Source organism: Musa acuminata, chromosome BXJ1-3 (assembly GCF_036884655.1).
Source record: "Musa acuminata AAA Group cultivar baxijiao chromosome BXJ1-3, Cavendish_Baxijiao_AAA, whole genome shotgun sequence".
Taxonomy (NCBI): Eukaryota; Viridiplantae; Streptophyta; class Magnoliopsida; order Zingiberales; family Musaceae; genus Musa; species Musa acuminata.
Window position 1 is genome coordinate 4,989,404 of NC_088329.1, and position 20,490 is coordinate 5,009,893.

General features: G+C 35.7%; 2 protein-coding genes across 2 annotated transcripts in view; one reads left to right on the forward strand and one right to left on the reverse strand.

Moving 5' to 3' along the window:
• Window positions 1-230: 230 nt before the first annotated feature.
• On the reverse strand, window positions 231-2,899 carry LOC135636712 (non-specific lipid transfer protein GPI-anchored 3-like). The gene is made up of 3 exons (XM_065148639.1): window positions 2,408-2,899; window positions 1,261-1,323; window positions 231-340 (listed from the first exon to the last, which is right to left on the reverse strand). Exons 1-3 carry the CDS (start codon window positions 2,742-2,744, stop codon window positions 246-248), a joined length of 495 nt encoding a protein of 164 aa, XP_065004711.1. The 5' UTR covers window positions 2,745-2,899; the 3' UTR covers window positions 231-245.
• Window positions 2,900-4,049: 1,150 nt separating this feature from the next.
• Window positions 4,050-20,490, forward strand: part of LOC135618402 (mediator of RNA polymerase II transcription subunit 23-like) — a 32,377-nt gene continuing 15,936 nt past the window's right edge. Inside the window, exons 1-11 of the mRNA XM_065119290.1 lie at window positions 4,050-4,448; window positions 4,546-4,589; window positions 5,195-5,294; window positions 5,388-5,601; window positions 5,700-6,379; window positions 8,375-8,612; window positions 9,546-9,763; window positions 10,465-10,678; window positions 12,504-12,790; window positions 14,783-14,866; window positions 18,376-18,470. Coding sequence (XP_064975362.1) covers window positions 4,362-4,448; window positions 4,546-4,589; window positions 5,195-5,294; window positions 5,388-5,601; window positions 5,700-6,379; window positions 8,375-8,612; window positions 9,546-9,763; window positions 10,465-10,678; window positions 12,504-12,790; window positions 14,783-14,866; window positions 18,376-18,470 — 2,261 coding nt within the window. The 5' untranslated portion in view covers window positions 4,050-4,361. The remainder of the gene's footprint in view (window positions 4,449-4,545; window positions 4,590-5,194; window positions 5,295-5,387; window positions 5,602-5,699; window positions 6,380-8,374; window positions 8,613-9,545; window positions 9,764-10,464; window positions 10,679-12,503; window positions 12,791-14,782; window positions 14,867-18,375; window positions 18,471-20,490) is intronic.

The window sequence follows — 20,490 nt, forward strand, 5'->3', positions numbered from 1 at the left end:
ATAAGAGTTCCATGACTGTACAATCATATCAATATTACCCTTGCATCAATGAAAAGCTAAGACTTTGGTATGCATCACCTCATTCTGATCATTAGAAAATTAACATCTGATTAAGAACTAGATTTTTGAATTGAGAAATAGCTTGAACATCAAATTTAGTTATTTTTTATCAAAAAAAGATAAGAGTAACATGTTCAGATGTCCTCTAAATTACATATCTAAAATGAAATGGAGAAATGTAAGTCCTAAAAAGGACTTGTTACAGAAAACACCCAAATGATAATTAAAGCTAATACACTCGTTATGTCGATTCCTATGGCTGCACTGCTTGAAGATGGTGCTGAAAACAAGAAACAATTAGTTTCTTAGCATTCCTCTAACATTCAATTTGCAACAACATACACAAGAAATTAAACCACTTTCCTAATATCAGAATAAGTTATTCTTGCTCATCCAAGACATAGCTGAAGAGATAAATGAAAAGGCCAATACATTGCGACAATACTAATCAATCTGACTTGACTTGGAGAACATGCACAGAAATTTGAAGTTTAATAAATTATGAATGTAAATTGTCATTCAGATGAGTTCATTTATGTGTCTCAAGTAGTTTTTTTTCCAAATAGCTAAATTAATTCGTGTATATCTTTCAAATTCACTTGAAGCCTTTATATTTCCAATCATTATTATTAAGAGAAAAGTCACTATTAAGATACCATTTTAATTAGGTCCAAGCAATATCATGAAATTAATCATCATGGCTTGTCGAACTTTCACAATGGCTAAGATTCTAGAGTTTTGCCTTGTTCATTATTTCCATAACAAGTACGCAATTATGAGTGAAGAGCAAGTAAATGCATAAGCTGAGCTATAACAAGCCAACTTTGATTTAAAAAACACAAAACAAAAATCCATTTGATTCCAAATCAAGATTATTTGGATCAAGTGCTATTAGCAAAAATTGACTAAAGTAAAGAAATATAATGCACATTAAATTCTTAATGGATGTGTCTGATGCATAAAAAGAATACACATGCATGTACATGTGTGTATATACATATTATATATACATATATGTATATGTATATATACATATACATATAAATATAAATATATACATATGCATATACATAAATATATATATGTATGTATAGAGATATATATATATATATATATATATATATATATATATATATATATATATATATAATATATATATATATATACATATATAAAACTAGTTCATGAAAGACCATTTACCTTTAGGAGTTGAGGTTGGAGGCGATGAAGCATGAGGTGGGATGGGATTTGGTTTTGGAGCATCTGCAGAAGTCATGAAAAAGTTTAATAGAGCATATAAGTATACTAATTGTATTAGTGATCACCAAGTTACTTAAGAAAAACAGCTTTTATTCTTATTTCACACTTGGAGCCAGGAAATGATCGCTTCGTTTAATTTTGATTAATATTTACAGTAAAAATTACAATTGAGTACAACAAACATTGTCATCTCCTAATTATTTGCTATCATTATGTACTAGAATATTTAGTATGTGAAAAAGGAAAGAGATAAATCTGAAACCTGAGAAAGATATTTTTAGATAATCCATGATTTTTTTTTTGCGGTTTTTGCCAAGTTATTGGGCATAAAAGAGTTTGGGAGAATCCAACAAAACTAATGCTGGATTTGTCATGCAGCAATAGGTATGGTCAAATCAAATTATTTGGTTCAAAAGTTTCTTTCAGGGCAATTGAACTCTAGATGGTATAAGATCTGTCAGATATGGAAAGACCTATATTAAAAGCTTAATTGTGGGATGGGATTTATGGCCTGCCTTAATTATGAATGAATTTGGAACGAGAATCGAAAGATTGTATTTGGTGGAAAATGATTTCCTTTCTCTGACTATAGAGATCTAATGAGATTAAAATGGAAAGACTGGATTATATAAGAATCCATTTCGTGGAAAATAATTTCCTTACTTTATTCTCTCTTTGTTTAGATTAAATCCTCATATTTTTCTATCCATGTCCAAATCTATAGATTCAAATCTACCCCTTTTTTTGGACAGGAATATTGAACTTACCATTTTTTAGGATTCTTGAACAAAGATGTACCTATACATTTCTTGACTTATTTAGGGGGGCATGAACTCACCCACTGCATGTTTGCCACATCTCCATATGATATTATATAGATCAAACATACAAACATGAATAAAAGACTATAACCATCTTTTTAATTTTTAGTTAAAGCAAATTATTGACAAGTCGATTTCATATTAGGTTAAAATCTACAAGTATCCAAACATCATTTAAGTTTATGCAATGGCAAAAGAGGCAGAAACACTGTCTTAGGAATCCAATAACAATAGCAAATCTTCTAGGGGAAGAGCTAATAATCTACCTGAAGAGAACTTGCACTTAGTAACGTCCGGCGCCTTCAATCCGCAGCGCGGGGGAAACCCCAGGATTTGGGACTGCGAGATGTTGAGCGACTCGAGGAGATGGTCGTCGAAGAAGAGTTTGCAGAGGCATTCGATTTCCTCATCCAACGCGCTCCCCAGGGGGACGCAGCAGGCGGCGGGCGGCTTCTCCTGGGACCGCAGGTAGTCCAGGCAAGGCAGTAGTTTCCTCACGCACGGAGGCACGCCAACGTCGGTGTCGCCATCGGAGACCCCCATGGAAGCCCACAGAGAGAGCACGAAGAGGAAGCAGAGGAGGAGGCCCTTGTTGGACGCCATTAAGGGTCTATCGAAAGGTCTCCTGTGCAGCAGCAGAAGAACGACACACTTACGTTTATATAGAGGTTGTGAGAGGGGGAAAAGGTTATTATTATTATTATTATTACCCTTCTAATATTAATTATTATTCATATATACCGTTTTCAGTTACATGCATCCTTCAAAGCGTTAAAGAAAAAAAAAAGGATATTTAATTACCTAAAAATGACTCTAATATCAACATTGAATTGTAGATGCTGACGTAGAATACTATTATATTATATAATTATTTATTATTAAAAAAAAAACCAACTAAACTAAAAAAACATTTCCATTATTATTGTTAACATTTAACTTAATCTACAAAATAGTAAAGAAATCATTTGTGTATTAGTGAAATCAATATTAGGTATTTCTTGAAATGTGCACGTGATTTGAGCTACGTTACGTGGAGTAATATTTCTTGATATTTTTTCCTTAGCTTTTGAACTAAATGTAAGTAGATTTATTTTCATTCCCAGGAATGAAGATGATATTTGTTATTGACTCTCTGATCGATTTGCCAATCACCTGGGGACAAATATAATAATTATTATATATTTCAATAATTATGAGGTTTATTTAGGACCAAGCGTAGTTATTAGAATCTAATAGTAAAAAAGAAAAGTGTTTTAGCACGTATTTTGGATATAATCTCTCTATTCTTTCGAGGAAGGAACTCTTTTTAGATTTTTATATTTGAATAAAATTTCATATATATATATATATATATATTGAATTAGTTAGGATTTTGAACATTTGAATATCTCCTATTTCGAGGATAGAATGTTGTGAGCTACAGAAAATCATTTTGGTTAGAGGTGTTAATTATACTTATGAGAGACTTATGACACACACTCGTAATTGATATTATTAATTAGACTTGATAGTAATTTTTTTTAATTATTATTATTTGATAGTAATTTTTCATTACTCACATAGATATAGAGCGAGAATGGATATAATATTCCTTAAGTTGTTTATTTAATATTTAATAATAATAATTATTATTTATAAAATTGATATTATTAATTAGATTCGATAGTAATTTTTTAAATAGGAGAATATAAAAAATTATTGAATCCTTTGTGTACCTTGGAAAGATAAAAACAAAATGTGGAAGAGAATAAATATTTGTTTGGATGTTATGCATTTGAAAGTAATTTTATATGTATATGTGAAAGTATGATGCGTTCCGGTGAGATGATTCGGAGTGATGTGAGAGTGCATGAACTTGGAGACGCAGATATAATTCCAAGGAACATCTTATCGTCACCGATGGCAGTTTGGTCCGGTAGAACAGTGCGTGCGATAAAGTAGCCGAAAGCAAGGGTTTCATGTAATCCGTCGAATCGATTCCAGGGCGTTCATTCCATTACTCCACCTGTTGACCCGCCCAAGCTCGAGTCCTCGCTCCCCCCCCCCCACCTTGTCTTCCTCCACTCCTCTTCGTCTCTGGTGGCGAAAGCTCTCGGCGATGCAACGAGCGAAACAAGAAGCGTAGCGAGAACGGCAACCTCCGGTTTGTTCCGTGCGATGGATGCGATCGGGTGCTGTTCGGAGGATTTTTGGTGATGAGTCCCCTCTGAACCCCAGTTAATGGAGGCGAACCATCGATCCTCGAGGCCTCTCCAGCTCCACCCCGCTCGAGTCGCTGTCGTCGATCTCTTCAACCTCTATCTAGGCGTAACCTATCTAACCAAATAATCTCACTCTCTCGGTCTTTTTTGTTTCTAGGACCATCGATGGGCTCTCTCCTTCTGATGGATCCTTTTGTTTGCAGAGGAACGGCCGGCAGAGATCGGAAGACCGGTCTCCCGAGGCCTCGTAAGTTGAAATTATACCCTTTCTTACAAAGATTCGATTTATGGTCAGCGTCTTTGAGGCAACACTGAAATAAATGGAAATGAGGATATCGAATATGGCCTAGGGCTTTACTAGGAGTTAGCTAAACTCTTGGTCGCTTATGGTACTTTATGGCGACGAAAATAAAATATCGTGAAATGATGTTTCATGTACGAGGAATTAGGAGTCAAACATTCCTTTTAACGTATTTGGTCAGTGATACCGCTGTTTGGAGTCAAAAATAGGCAATTGGGTGAGTGGGTTTTGCTAGATCTTTAATATTGTTTGTGCGTGTGTTGGGGTGTATAAGTGCTTTAGTTTTATACAAGTTATGACTTTTTTGATGAGTGATTGGTGCTGTTTGGTGCTAGCAATGGCCATTTTGTGCTAAAATTTCAGCAGGAAGATTCTAGGGTATACAAAATTCTTTTGGTAATTCATCAAATATTTTCTTCTTTTTTCGTTCTAGCCTGAGCTTTTCTTAAGATAGAGCAGATTCATTAACTGTCGTAGTGGTTAATGTGTTTTTGGTTCTGGTTATGATGTTGTATTGGTTTGGCTGATTTTGTGGTTTATGTCTATGTTAGAAACAAATTACAGAAGAGGGTCACTGCTCCTCACGGGGAGCTTCCACCGCGTGATGAACAGTTTATATTGGATTTTGAGCAGTTGCAGGGTCAATTTCCAGTATGTATCAGAATCTTTCTGCTACCTTTGCAAATGATTTTGTTTCGTTGACAATGACTTGTAACTAACTGTGCTTGCACTATTGCACTTCAGGATCCGGAGCAACTGCGTACAGGCACAGAAACAGTTATTATGTCTCTTGTTGTGCAGTGCAGCAGTCATGCACCTCAATCAGAATTTCTTCTTTTTGCGATACGGAGCTTGTGCAGCATAGGCTATCTGAAATGGGATACATTCCTTCTTTCACTCCTTTCTGCAGTTTCCGCTGCAGAGGCAACACTTGCGCAGGGTACTCCAGCGACACCAGGTGTGTTTACTGGGTTGTCATCATCTTATGATGTTTTCACTTTTCACCATCTACCGCTACCGTGTCATCTGCTCTGAACCTCCATGCTTCTAATCCAGCATCTCCATTAGCAACTATTCATGGGGTCAGCTCTCCTGCCCAATCTGCTACTGATCAATCTGCTGGGGCAACTCTTTCACCGGTTAAACCATCCGAACTCTCTGGTTCTGGGCATCAGAGTATAACAAGGTCCGGTCAGATGACAAGAGGAACTGCTATGGGTTCTCTCCGTCAATTCTCATGCAAGATTATCTTAGCTGGACTAGAATTCAATCTAAAGCCAATTACGCATGCAGAGATCTTGAGTCAGATGCTGAATTGGTTGGTTAATTGGGATCAAAAGCCTGTGGGATCAGATGACAGTGATGGCAAGAAGGTCTGGAAGCCTGAGAGGCCTGTGCATGAATGGATGCATACATGCTTAGATGTTATATGGAGGTTGGTGGATGAAGATAAGTGCCGCATTCCCTTTTATGAGCTTCTTCGCAGCAACTTGCAATTCATGGACAATATTCCTGATGATGAGGCAATGTTTGGCATCATTCTGGAAATTCACAGGAGAAGAGATATGGTTGCCATGCACATGCAAATGTTGGATCAACATCTTCACTGCCCTACCTTTGCCACTCATAGGTTCATGTCACAATCCTATCCAAGTATAACCGGTGAATCATTGGCCAATGTTCGTTATTCTCCCATCACTTATCCTAGTGTTTTAGGAGAACCATTGCATGGAGAGGTGAGAAATCTGCTTTTTGTTTCAGTATAAAATCATGCATTTTGTATCTTGTTTGCAGCATAACATGCTGCTCTATGCTTGCAAACACGTCTCTTCTTTATCTCAATTTTCTTTGTGGTTGTCCTATCAGAGATGGGAAAAAGAAGAATTCATACAATTGATGAATCTTGTTTGATGCCTACTTGTTTTCTTGTGATTGGTCTAATTGAGGTTCTTTACCATGTGCTAAATTAAAATTGAAGATCTGGTTTTTAAAGATTCAACAGCAGACCAAAAATGTCAGACCATCTAATCATAAAACCCTGACATTCTGTGAGACAGTATGACTTGTAGGTTTGACACCTATGCTTAATTTGTTATGGCAAAATGCTATGTGGATTTCATGTCATACTCTTTAGTATGATGAGTTAGCATCTAAGAGCATATTTCAACTGTGTCGGGAGTAGGAATTAGGACATTGAGTTTTATGGGGAGCACATACATAAAGGCATAAAATACAACTTCAAGGATCTTGTCAACTGATTTTTAACTTGTTGGAAGTATTAAGCTATAAAGTTGAATTAGGTGATAGGATTTCACATAAGAAAGATGAAATAGTTTGAATTTCAAGGGTGATTTGTTGCCCACAATAAAAAATTAATGGCAAACATATGTTGCACGGTTGCATCTACAATTGTTTGATTTCCTATGAATAGATTTACACTCGCAATTCATTATCTTAATTCTTTGGACTTTTGCAAATTGGATGAATAGGGAATGCATACTGATAGAGTGAAGTTACCCTTCTTCTCAATATGTCAAGAAAAAGAGTAGGAATTGGGTTCATTGTTGAGAAGGGAGAAAGATAGGGGTATAGGGAATATGGATGCAGAAAGTTTGGAGGAGAAGAGAGAGGATTAGGAAGAAGTGGGGTTTGTTTTGTAGGTCCAACCCTCTTAGTTAACTTACCAAATTGCATCCCACCTGAGGAGCAAGTTATCAAACATCGCACAAGGTCGAAATATTGCATGCGCAAATCTAGGGACCATAGATTCCGGCAACCATACTTCCCTTGTTTTCTTGTGTCGTTGAGAAATAAAATTGAATGTTTTCTGGAAATATTTTAACATTCTAAGATGTATGGTCTGGATCTAGCAATTTTATTAATTTGATGAAATTGAAAAGTTTCAAGAGTTCATGGTTGTCGATCAAGGGTTTTCATGATGTCTCAAAGGAGCTTACTGTTTGGAGGGTTTCAGTAATATTTGAAAGATAATATGATTGGATGATAGTCTCTGCCAAAAGTCTTCAAATTTTGATCTTACATGTTAATTTCTATAGGTGGAAATCTGACTCAGATTACATATGTAAGAGTAGTGGATTTTGTAAAACTTTTCTTGAGTGAAGCATTGCTTATGTATAAATGTTTGAACAGATGAAAATAAAACGAAATGTCTTTTATAGATATATGTTTAATACATGAAAAAGGTAAGGTTATTTAAGGATAGGAAAAATAAAAAAAGGTAGTTACAAGTAAATAGTGTAGAAGATAGTCAAGGTATTATAGATTTTATTGAAGTCAGTTAACTACTGTCTATCTGATTGTTGAACCATCTTCTTAGGTTATATGGAATTGTTCACCCATCAAACAGCGTACTTTGGTGTCTTTATTAGGTGCCAGACACATTTACAGTGCCACAAGTGATAGTTTAGATGGGGACTGTGCTGATGGTCTATGATTATTTTCTTTTGGAGAGTAGGGAAATTGGAAGAATTGGAAGGAATTACTTGAGTAAAACATGTAGTGGCTGGTGCTGCTTACTATGAGTTTTGCCTGGAGTCGGACCAAGTATTTTTGTTTCTGTGTGTAATGCTATATTATATTTGCAATTACTCTAACCAATAGATCATGCTGATCAGATATATAATTGGGAAATATAAATCATCATCTTGTTGCATTGAGACACAAGAATATCACTTTACTGTTGTCTTACAGCTTATCTCTCCAATTGACAGGATCTTGCTACATCTATTCCCAAAGGGAGTTTGGACTGGGAACGTGCTTCGCGGTGTCTAAGACATGCTCTTCAAACAACACCATCACCAGATTGGTGGAGACGTGTGCTTCTTGTTGCCCCTTGTTATAAACCTCAAGCTACACAGGCATCAACCCCTGGTGCTGTTTTTTCCCCTGAAATGATTTGCGAGGCTGTTGTTGATAGAACAATGGAACTATTGAAGATCACAAACTCAGGCAATACTATCAACTTGTATTATTTTGCTGTATTATTTTGCAAACCCATGAGTAATTCAACAAGTAATTGATTTCCTTCTCTCCAGGTATAAAACTTAGCAATAACTTAATATATCAGGCAAGGTTCATCATACTGTAACATACTATTCAAACTATTCGTACGGGTAGTACATATCTGTCTGACAAGGGGCCGGTATGAGTGGTTCATACCGGTCTGTTAGTATGTCCCATCGTACCATGTATCGGTACGTTGGTATGGTTTGATATGTACTGTATCGACAGTTGGTCGGTACATTGGTACAGACTAGGAAGGTGGACCATATTATTAGGTGACATGCATATTGGATTATGACTCTAATAGCTTCTAAAGCATGAGGAGCTTCTATAGTTGTATTTTCTTTTACACACTTCACATATAAATATTTTTTTTTTATTTTTCAAATTCTTTGTTGTGCATGTCATGATATTGTCTCGATTGGTACCTTGCTGCTGAAATTTCAGTCTCAATTGAGGACCAAATTGTTGTCTTTATTTCAGTTATACTCACATTGAATTATTGAGGATTTTTTTTGACTGGTTTGAACATTTAATATTTAATTTTTATGATGGCAAGTGAGTGGCTATCTGCATTGAGTTCACAATTTTATGAGTGTAAATGTGTAATAATGAAAGAAATACAGTAGAACTTGAATAGTAGATATATTTAGTTTTTTCAGTATTTCCATAAAAAATGCTGCATCTGGTTTAGATTTTGTGCATCTTATGTCTTTATATACTTGTTGCTAGTTATATGTTAGGACTTTCTGTGCCTTATATTTTATGCCACAAGTTCATTAGTTTGTTCTGTCTCTTTATCAAGTTATGCTATTTGCACATGCTATATCTATCCATACTTTTTTTGGTGGTTTTCATGTTCTTGTTTGGCGTTGGCAGAAACACAGTGCTGGCAGGAGTGGCTTATATTTGCCGACATATTCTTCTTTCTTATGAAGAGTGGATGTATCGATTTTCTTGATTTTATTAACAAGATTGCCTCTCGAGTCACAAAGGGTGACCAACAGATTCTTCGCAGTAATCATGTGACGTGGCTGCTTGCGCAAATTATTCGCATTGAGATTGTGATGTCTACATTGAGTTCAGACCCAAAGAAGGTGGTTTTTGTGCATAAGTCTGTTGTTCTCTGTATTTTTTAAGTCTTGAAAGGAGTTAATGCTTGTCTCCTTATATTTTTATGTTATCTATTTTGCTTTTCTAAAAAATATTTTACTTCTAAATTCTAATACAACAATTATAGTTAAGATTTTAGTGTGCTTGCTGGCATTCTGCATCTCATTGAATGAAACCAACCTTTGGTATGCCCATGTTAGCTCATATTCAGTCACTTGCTTGGGCATATTGTTGAAAAGATAAGGTCATGCCTATGCCCATGGAACCATGCTATCGACATCAAACCAATAAAATCTTGGATGATGTGGCATACACAGAATTAACTGTGCTTTCTTTAACTATTGCCTATAATTAGTTGTATATTTACTTTGGAGCAGAAATGACATGTACAAGTACTTTATTCCATGGCTTGTAGCGATCTTTTCCATTATATGTCAGGTTAATCAGCATGATTTTTGGCCTTTTGGCCTTTTACTGGCCATCTAGAAATGTTAATGCCAAAATGCCTTGACACATGATCAGCATTGTCTTGGTAAAAAGGTGTGGTTCAAGGACAATGAAGTGCTCACATGTAGATGGTAGGATATAGCATTTTATGTGTTGCTTGAGCGTTCAAATCTTTGTAAAACAGCTATTGTTAATTTACATCGATATTTTAGGTTTATATTTTTCTGGTTCTTGTCAGGTGGAAACTACAAAAAAGATCATTTCATTTCATAAAGAAGAAAAAAATATTGATCCAAATAATGTCAGTCCTCAGTCAATTCTTTTGGATTTCATTAGTAGCAGTCAGACTTTGCGTATTTGGTCTTTCAACTCTTCAATTAGGGAATATCTTAACAATGATCAGCTTCAGAAAGGAAAGCAAATAGATGAATGGTGGAAGCAAGTAATCAAAGGTACTTCTGTTTAGAAGTGTGCTTGGATGAATTTATTAATTTTTTTTTCTAATACTGATGGTTATTCACTTTTATTTTCTAGTACTTCTATTCCGAGGATTATTCATCTTCTGTATGCAAGACTTGGAGAATGATATGTACACCTAAAGTCTATTTTACATGTGACGTTTTGAAGATAAAATGAGTTTTTTGTCTTTCATAACCACACCTATCATCAGGATGTCTTTCATCTATAGTTATTTTTGATTTCTGAAACATTTATGACAGGTTGAAGTCAAATGAGGAATTTTCATTTTTTGTCATTGGCAAATATTTGTGAGAAGGGTGCTAATAAGGAAGGTTTAAGCCATATTTATTCTCTCATGGTTTTGTAGACAATGTACAGAAGGCAACTGGCCCGAGCTACTTCAAGAATTCTTTTGAGTTACTTCTCTCATGCAACATTGGAAAATTTGCAGTTTAATCTATATAAAAGTTGAATGGCAATCTGTTGGATGTATGAGATAAAGCCTGAAATTGTTTGATGATATGAATTGTTGGTGTGAATGCACAATATTATGCTATTTGTGGAATGATTTAGACATGGATGTTGAACTATAAGCATGTCTCCATGAACCATGTAAAGTTTGAGTCATATAAATATGCATTGGAAAATAACTTGTCTTTTGCTAGTTGCATTTAGGTAGAAAAGGATTTGGTCTGGTTGCTGTAACATTCTTATTTTTATTTAACATGTCAAATGAGTCTTTTAAATCTAGGTATGATTCAATTTGTGTCTTAACCACCTTGGACTACAGATTTCTGTCTTTACGATTTTAATGTTCATCATTATTTTGAGGATTTCTGTCTTTAGGTTTTTAATTTAAGTTGTATTAAATTAAGCTGTTCTGAACTTGTGGAGATTGGGTTGGTGGAATTTGTGGGAATATATGGCTTATGATTCAGGGTCACAAATTAGTTGCTGGGGCCAGAATAGTTATCACTTAGCACTGTAACTTGTGTCACTGGTCAAATACCCAAAGAAAAGGTCCAGTTTTTTGGGATTTTTTTGCAGCCAAAATAGAGATTCCAAAGAAGTTATTGAAAATTGAAATACATACCTTGCGCTCTGTTCAGCTTCTTCTATGGTCTCCCTTTATTATTAATAGACATTATGCTCCTGCTTCTTGGGCTAAAATTGCAACTCTTTGTTCTTTTATATTTGCTTCAGTTGTCTGTGATTCTTTTGAGTTTTTCATTTTATGGATGCCTTTATTCCCTTCTTCTCTTCTTTTTTCTTGTTTTTACTCACTCTTGTGTTTAATATCGATTCTTTCAATTTTGTAGAATATTTAAAAAAAAAATAGCAAAAACCTGTGACATAAATTATTTGTAATTTTGCTCAGATTGTTTCTTTAAAATATCTGTTATTTCATGAATATAGCTAGATATTTAATTTATATATTTAAAAAACCTTACTACTAATACTGATATAGAGCGTAAATCTTTGGTGCTCTCTTTGTTGTATTTACCATGTTAATGTTGTGTAGCTGGTCATGATTCTATTATGGACATAACTTTTTTATGTCATCTGTTATCGAAATGAAAAATCTTACTATCTATTTGTATGCTTTTCTATTGATTGAAGCAGCTTATAACCTGATATTCTTAATTGATTTCCTGAACAATGAGTTCATCTGTCAAAATTAGAAAATACTGGGAGGTTCGATGCAACATATGAACCATTTTTCAGCATTTTTTAATCCATCATATAGACATGCAAAATAAGTTCTCATTCTACTTTATTTAGTTTACATCTTTTATAGTTTTTTTCCTCAATATTTAGTTTCAGGGGATCGTATGATGGATTTTACGAGTTTAGATGATCGATCAATGGGCATGTTTTGGGTTCTCTCATTTACTATGGCTCAGCCAGCTTGTGAAGCAGTTATGAGCTGGTTTACATCAGCTGGAGTAACAGATATTTCACAAGGACCTAATGTACAGTCCAATGATAGGATGATGATGATGCGTGAAACTTTTCCTCTGTCAATGACATTACTTTCTGGTTTGTCAATCAACTTATGTCTAAAGCTTGCATTTCAGCTTGAAGAAACCATATTTCTTGGCCAGGTATGACAACATGATGTATATTGCTTGGCTTATCTTCTTCTGAAGTAATATTTCTTCCCATAGTTATTGATCATGTGCAGGATTCTATTTGTAATGTAGTACTAACAAGTAATAACTAATAAGTAATTGCTAGTTCTTTTCGTTAAACATCGAATGGAGATCAATTTTCCTTATTTTGTTAGAGTTGAATTCTCAAATCAAATTTTCACTAAGCTACAGTAAGTATAACTTGTTTTAGGTCAGAAAGGTAGAAAAACAAAAACCTTGTTTGAAAATGGTTCTTATGGAGTGCATTTATCACCTATAACCTTGGAATCATCACTTAGACTCTTTGAAGTCTTGAAATGATTCACATTATTTAGAGAAGAAAATCCAGTCACCCTGATTTTAGGTAAAGCCTTTCCAACCAGTACTAGCCTGTCTATTTACATACTAAAGAATAGTTTTGTGATTAATGCACATGATATTTTAAATTTTTATTAATGCATTTCCTAGAACTAGACTTTGCAGATAACTAGTACGCAGAATTTGGATAAAATCTAATCGTAAGGATTAAGACATCAATCCTTTACCTCAAAATTGAATGTGGAATCTCCAAATTGAAGATTAACCCCATTTGTGATCTGCATCATTAAAAAAATTTTCAAACTAAAATTCGTGTGATTTGGATATGATTTGTATGTTTATCAAAAGTGACACAAAAAGACCAGTGTAAAATATGTTTATGCATGACAAATATAATCTAGACTGCTTTAATTAATGATTGAATAGATTGACCGTGATCTAAATATGTATTGTTGATCAAATCAGGTTCTATTCTATGTCCATAAAATAGCTTAATTTCTTCTCCACTCAATGCATATGTTAGGGTCTATGAATAATATGATTTTTATTTATGATTTTTTTAACATCATTGATCATATTCAATTGAGCTGCTCTTTGTTTTGGTGTCTCCAGGTTTGTTTTTGAGGTAATATGATGGATTTTAAATCCTTCTGATAGGGTTCTAGCTCAATTCAATATTAATTAGAAATATAAGCATTGAAAAATGGATATGGAAATGATTAATTGTACTTGCATGACCGTTTGAACTTGCTGACTAATATGTAGTTGTTGCTTTTTGAAATATATTTCTAGAATCTTTTCCTTGTGAATGACTTGTTTGCTATTCATAATAAATTCAAATTGTCTTGTTTCTATGCAGTGTGATATTGCAATTCTAAGAAAATGAATCCTGCTTTGAAGCCATATGTTGAAGAGGATTTAAGATTATGTGAACTCTTTAACTTCTATATTTATTAAGGTGCATGAAAAGGTTAACGAGATTTCAGTTAGATAATGATTCATGGTTGTCAAACTCTTAAATGTCCACAACAGTCCATGAAAACTCAATCATGAATGTCTTTCTTGTGTGCTTATTGTCTCTGCAAGTAATATTTAAGCACTAGATTCTGTGAAAGACTATTAGTTTTATAAAAGGAAAAATAATCTCTAATATTTTTTTTTGAAATTTACATCTGCAACTGCCTGCTGTTTTGACTCTAGGGTACTTGGGATTATTTTCCAAATTTAACTTTTCCTCAAGAAAGAAATTTGTAAAAATTTGAAGATGATTTTTTGTTTTTATTCTTGTCGCTCTTGGTTCCTATCTCCTCAGACTTTTGTGCTGAAAAAAGAAATGGTAACATCTGTTAAAGGTGAAATTTTAAATTCCTGGTTTCTATGAAAGATCCAAGATTTAAAAGATTGCTTGCAATTGTTCATACTTCAGTTTTCATTTTGGGTCCTGTTTGATATGTGGTTGCTATAATTCATTAACTTGTTAGACAATCTCTTTGTAATTATAGTTTAAAGACTTTTAAAGTTTTTATCCCGTTGAATCATTTTTATTGTTAATTCTGCATAAACCATGATTTATCATAGTTTTTAATTATGATATTTGAAAAACTTAATTTCTATGTATTGTTATTGACATCTTTCATTCTGTTGTAGGCCATCCCTAGCATTGCCATGGTTGAAACATATGTCAGATTGTTGCTTATTGCACCTCACTCGTTATTTCGCCCTCATTTCACGGTACCCTTTTGTGTCTTCTCTAGTCTATTTGCCATCTATCTTTGACTTAAAAATGGAGTGCTGTTGTCACCCTGAAAATTTCTATGCTTGTTTCTGACATCCATTTGTTACCTTCTGTTCTTAACTGTTCTTTGAATTTTAAAAAAACTGATTAACATGCATATAAGCAACATTATTTCGAAGTTGAAGTTTGGATCCAGTAATTATTTGCTATAAGTTGCATGACTAATCTTTGTAAATTGAATAATATAAGTATCTCTTTTCTTCATGGCAAAAGACTAGTTTAGCAACATCTGATAGCTTTTTGTTAACAAATTATTTCTCCATTGAAAATATGCTGCCAGGTGTACGTGAAGTGCAACTTATACTTTTAAGCAAGGTCTATCGTACCGAAGCGTACCGCCTATACCGGGCGATACGTACCGGTCCGACAGGTTATCGGTATGCAGATCGCCCGGTACAGCTACAGTACTATAGTGCTCGGTACGCCCTGATGTACTGCCCAGTACACCGGTACCATACCGTACCGAGCCCGGGTCGAAACGCCGGTATGGAACGGTACAGCGAACCTTGCTTTTAAGTTTTGCCAGTAAAACTTTTGAAAATTTTGTTGTAACTTGCCAAAAAGATTATGAAATAATCAGTTAACATAGCAAAAAATTAATAATTTCCTGTTGCTGTGTTTATGCCAATCTTTTAAAAGCAGCAACGAAATGCTGGTGGTACGGTTACACTTGTTTATGACAGCATATACGATAACTTATATACCATTTACTTTGAATTTATCTGAAATTAAATTATAACTAAATGTTAAAATATTGCAAAGGAAGCACAAAGATACTTAACTGAAGACAGGGAAGAGGCAATGATACTGTAGCAAATGTAGAACATGAGCTGTACAGTAATTTGAACGGAAAGGTGTAAGTGCTGCCTGCCACTGCTTGGTGGGATTTATCTAATTTATAGATTAGGGATTCTTTAAACTAAGGATTGCTGTTTCGGGTAGCGGATCTGTATTGGTCCTTGGTGGACTGGTATGGACTGGTCAGGTATGTGTACCGACACATGGTACATCGATATGTACTGATGATTCGAAGAAGAAGAAGGAAAAGAGGAAGGAATAGATGACAGTGGAGGAAGGAGGAGGAGGAACAGGAGGCTGTGGTGGAAGAGGAAGGAAGAAGTGGAACGCGGTGGAGGAGGAAGGAATGAGAAAGAAGAGGAAGCAGTGTAGGAGGAGGAGGAGAAGAGGAGGAAGAGTACCAATGGTCGGTAGTATGCAGCGTCGGATGGCAATGGCAATTCCGGGCTTGTGAAACATGGGCCGATATGGAGAGAGGTCTAGCATTTGCGAGCCCTAATTGTAGGAGAACTTTTAAGTTCTTTTTACCTTTTTAATGGGTTGGACCGGATGGTTCGAAATGGGTCGGTACGCATACTGGTTTATGCTGGGACTGGTATGTACAGCCCATTTTGTACCAGTACGGTTGAAAAAGTCATTCACTGGTTTAAACAAGAGTGAACAATGTAGGAGAGAATTCATTGAGCTGAGAAGTAGTAGCAGTAGGCTGACCATTATTTGCCGCCGTTTACAATGTTCTGCAACTGCTTGCCCGTTTAATAATTACCAACCTTGAGAGAGATATGGCATTTAAGTGTGAGTGAAACTGAATAGATTAATTTACAAATTTCCTTCTTATGCTGAAAGCAGAATTGGCAAACTTGGACAAGTTTGTAATCAGTTCCAAAGTAAGATGCATATGGGTACTGGATCCATACTGGCCTATGGCATAGATAGAGAAGGTGTTGAAAAAGAGCAGGGTAGGAAACAATGATGGAGGAGGAGAAGAAGAGAAGGAGGTGACATCAAAGAAAAGGAAGGAGGCAGCAAAGGAGGAAGAGGAGTACTGATGATACGGGGCCAGTGGGTGGCAGCGGATGTGCATGAGAGATAAGCCTGATGCAGGCGCAGACAACAAACACATGTGAGAGAGAAGAGGCGGTTGGTCCAGGCCCATTACCGTTATTGGTTGCGTAGCAAACCCGGTTCACAGGGTTTACTGAGCAATCTGGTCACGGGTGGACTGGCATGTACCGTTCCGCTAGATTTCTGCCAGATTTGTCAAGCCATGGTTGATACAGTGTGGTCCACTCTGGCTTTCTGGCAGATAGTGGTTTCTTTCTCATTTTTAACACTGGGTTAGGCATTCATTGGTCTAAACTAGAATGGATCTTACTTCTGTAGAAATAAGCATGAATTCAAGCATGAAATCAACAACAAAAGTATTAATAAGCACAAAAAAGTGATTTATAATCAAGGCTTCAAGAGTAAAATTAACCAAAAATTTTCAAGTTTAGCTTCAAATTTACCTTGCTTTGTAGAATATGACCTAGATTCTATAGAATGAAAGTTTATTTAGTTGAGACTGAAGCTTGATTTGGTTGAGAGGAAGATTTGAGTGAGACTCCGGAGTAAAGAAAAAGGTGGTGGTTGCTGTTGGTGAGAAAATGGGCAGGAGGGATGGGACGATGGGTTGACTTTGGATACTGGGCTGTAGGCTTACTGTTTGATACACGTATGCTTACCAGTTTGCACCTGGTTGATTTGCACTTGGTTTGTCATGGTTGGAGTATCAATTCTGTGACCAAACTGATAAAATACTAATTGGTATGAACAAGTCTGACTGGGTTTAAACTTGATTTGAACTTGTATATTATTTGCTTAAAATGAGACTTCTAATGTTACTAAATCTGTATCGGTAATCTTAACTAAAATATTATTCTGTCTTGATGAATTTGTTTTAGTTCTTATTACAAATTGAATTTTGTGATAGGTCTATTTATTTAATTTATATAATTTATATGCTTTAAATCTCAGCATGTTCACAGGTTTTTGTGTAATTTGTGATTCATTTGGCTATATTGTTTCACCATTTGTATTAAAAGATGGAATTATGACATAATAAGGATATTTCCTGAGTGGTTAAAATCCTTGCTAAGCATAGACATATGGTATATGGATTTGTCTTAAACTAAGATGAATGACTACTATTTTTCTCTTTAACTAAAAAAATTTCTTTGTGTTTTGCCTTGTTCTGTAAATTGAGTACCATAATTTTAGCATATATGAAACTAGGGAGTCATTTTTTGTTCAAATCTAATGATAAGAATGTGGTGATAATTTTCACAACTTAATTGATTATCTACCATTGTTGACACTTTCCTGAGGCCTTCTTGGTTGAAACAAATAGATCAACTTAATCTCACTTTCTGGATCTGAAAACTAGTTCTTAGTTGCTTTTGAAGTGTTTGAAATTTTATTTAAAGCTTTTATTAGAAATTTTGCAAATTTGAGGCATCTTTCTTGTTTGATTTATAAAAATATTCTGGAATTCCTGTTCGATCTATATTAGTTCCTTGATAAATCCACTGTAAGTTTTTACCATACCACATGACATAGTAATTCCTCCATTTTTATGTAACTTCTGTGTTTGTTCTTTTATCTATAGACTTTGACACAACGATCTCCATCTATTTTAAGCAAGAATGGTGTGTCTTTATTGCTCCTGGAGATATTAAACTACAGACTACTTCCTCTATACAGGTGCTACAACTGCCTCCTTTGTATAAAACAGTCTACTACCAATGCTAATTTTAGTATATTACGTCTCACTGCAACAACTCAATTATTATTTAGTATGAATCATTTGCGCACATTGTTGAGTGGACATTAACAAGTAATTTAATAGCATGAACTGACATTATCTTAAGTCATGTGTGATGACTGGCATATACCGGGATACTATACATTTATCTTGCCTCAAGATGTAATCTTATACTTTATTATATTAAGTACTACTCGATCAGATGGGTTCCCGAAGATGGGAACAATTGTCATGAGTATGAGCAAGGTTTGACTTCCGGTCCGAGCTAGAGTGTTGGTCAGCCGGCTGCATGACACATGCTGCTCCGTACCGGTGTACCAACACATGGTACGCTGGTGTGTATCGATGTTTTGACGAGGAAGAAAAAGAGGTTGAAGAGGAAGGTCTGGTGGAGGAACAGACAAGGAAGAAGGAAGAAGAAGAAAGAAAAGGAGGAGAAAAAGTGCAGCAATACCTGGGAAGCAGTGACGGTGTTGAAGGGAGACTGTAGCATCACAGCGACGAAGAGGTGGTGCCATTGTAGCATTGCAATGACGAAGCGGCGAAGAGGCAGTGTTGCTGCAGCATCGTAATAGTGAAGCGATGAAGAGGCAGTGCCACTGCAGCATCACAGTGGCAAATCAGCGAAGAGGTAGCGTCGCTGCAGCGGCGAAGCAGCCAAGAGACGACACCGTTGCAACATCGCAGTGGCGAAGAGGCAGTGCCACGACTTCGTACGTGCGAAGAGCCCTAATATGCTTTTTTTTTAACGCTGAGATGGATTGGGGCCCACCACTTTTTGATTTTTTTTTTATTTTAATGTAGACTGCCCGAAGTGGTCCGTGTATTGGTCCACGGTCGGACCAGGGTGTACTGCCCAAACCATACTGTTTTGGGCAGTACAGCACAGATTCCCATCTTGGTTCCTTTATAGACAGCTTTGGTACTACTGTGCTAGGCAGTTTACGATTGATACCACCACCTGCCATCACTGAATACGAGTAATAATAAAATGCTGTGATTGTTTTACCACCCGAAAGAGCATTTTATGGGCGGTATGTACTGGTCCGAGCATGGACCGATACACGGACCACCTCTGTTTCAGGCGGTCCAATGAAAATATAAAAAAAAAATCAAAAAGTGGTGGGCCCCAGTCCATTTCAATGTTAAAAAAGAAATAAAAAGCAAATTAGGGCTCACGGATGCAAACCCTCTTCTTGTGTATGATGCCGCAGCCCTCGTTGTTGCCTCTTCACTGCTGTGATGCTACAAAAGCTTAGCCTCTTCGCCACTGTGATGCTGCCGCTTTCGGTTCAATGCTGCTGCTTCTTCCCAGGTACGCTGCCGTTGCACTTCTTCTCCTCCTCTACTTCTTTCTTGTTCTCCCTTCCTTTCTCCTTCCTCCTTTGTTCCTCCATCGCCCTTTCCTCTTCACCCTCTTTTTCTTCCTCGTCGAAACATTGGTACGTTCTGGCATCCCATGTGTTGTTATACCAGTACAGACCGGTACATACCGTTCTCGCAGATTGCCAAAATCAGTCCGGTACCCAAAAAGGCAAACCTGATAGAATGAAAATTGACCAGTTCATGTTATGCTGTCCGGTATCAATCCTTCGTCAGACTAGTAAATAGTGGTCTGTACACATTGATATGGATGGTATTGAGTTCTGTTAATTAGATATATGTTCCTTGGAGCATTTGGTTTATTTTGTTTTGCAGTTTTAAATGAGATAATTATACATTAGAATATTTGGATAAAGTGACAGATGAACAGTGTGAACATGGAAAAACACAGAGAAAACTATTCTACCACCCTCTTTTTGTCTTATCTTTACTGTATCTCTTCTGTGGAAGGAGTAAAAAATTGATCTGAGTATTTAGTTCTTTCTATTTCAAATCCATGCATCAAAGATAGCTGTTCTGGAACCTTTAAATTTCTGTGAAGCTAAATCTAATCTTTTTTACGACTTATATAGAACA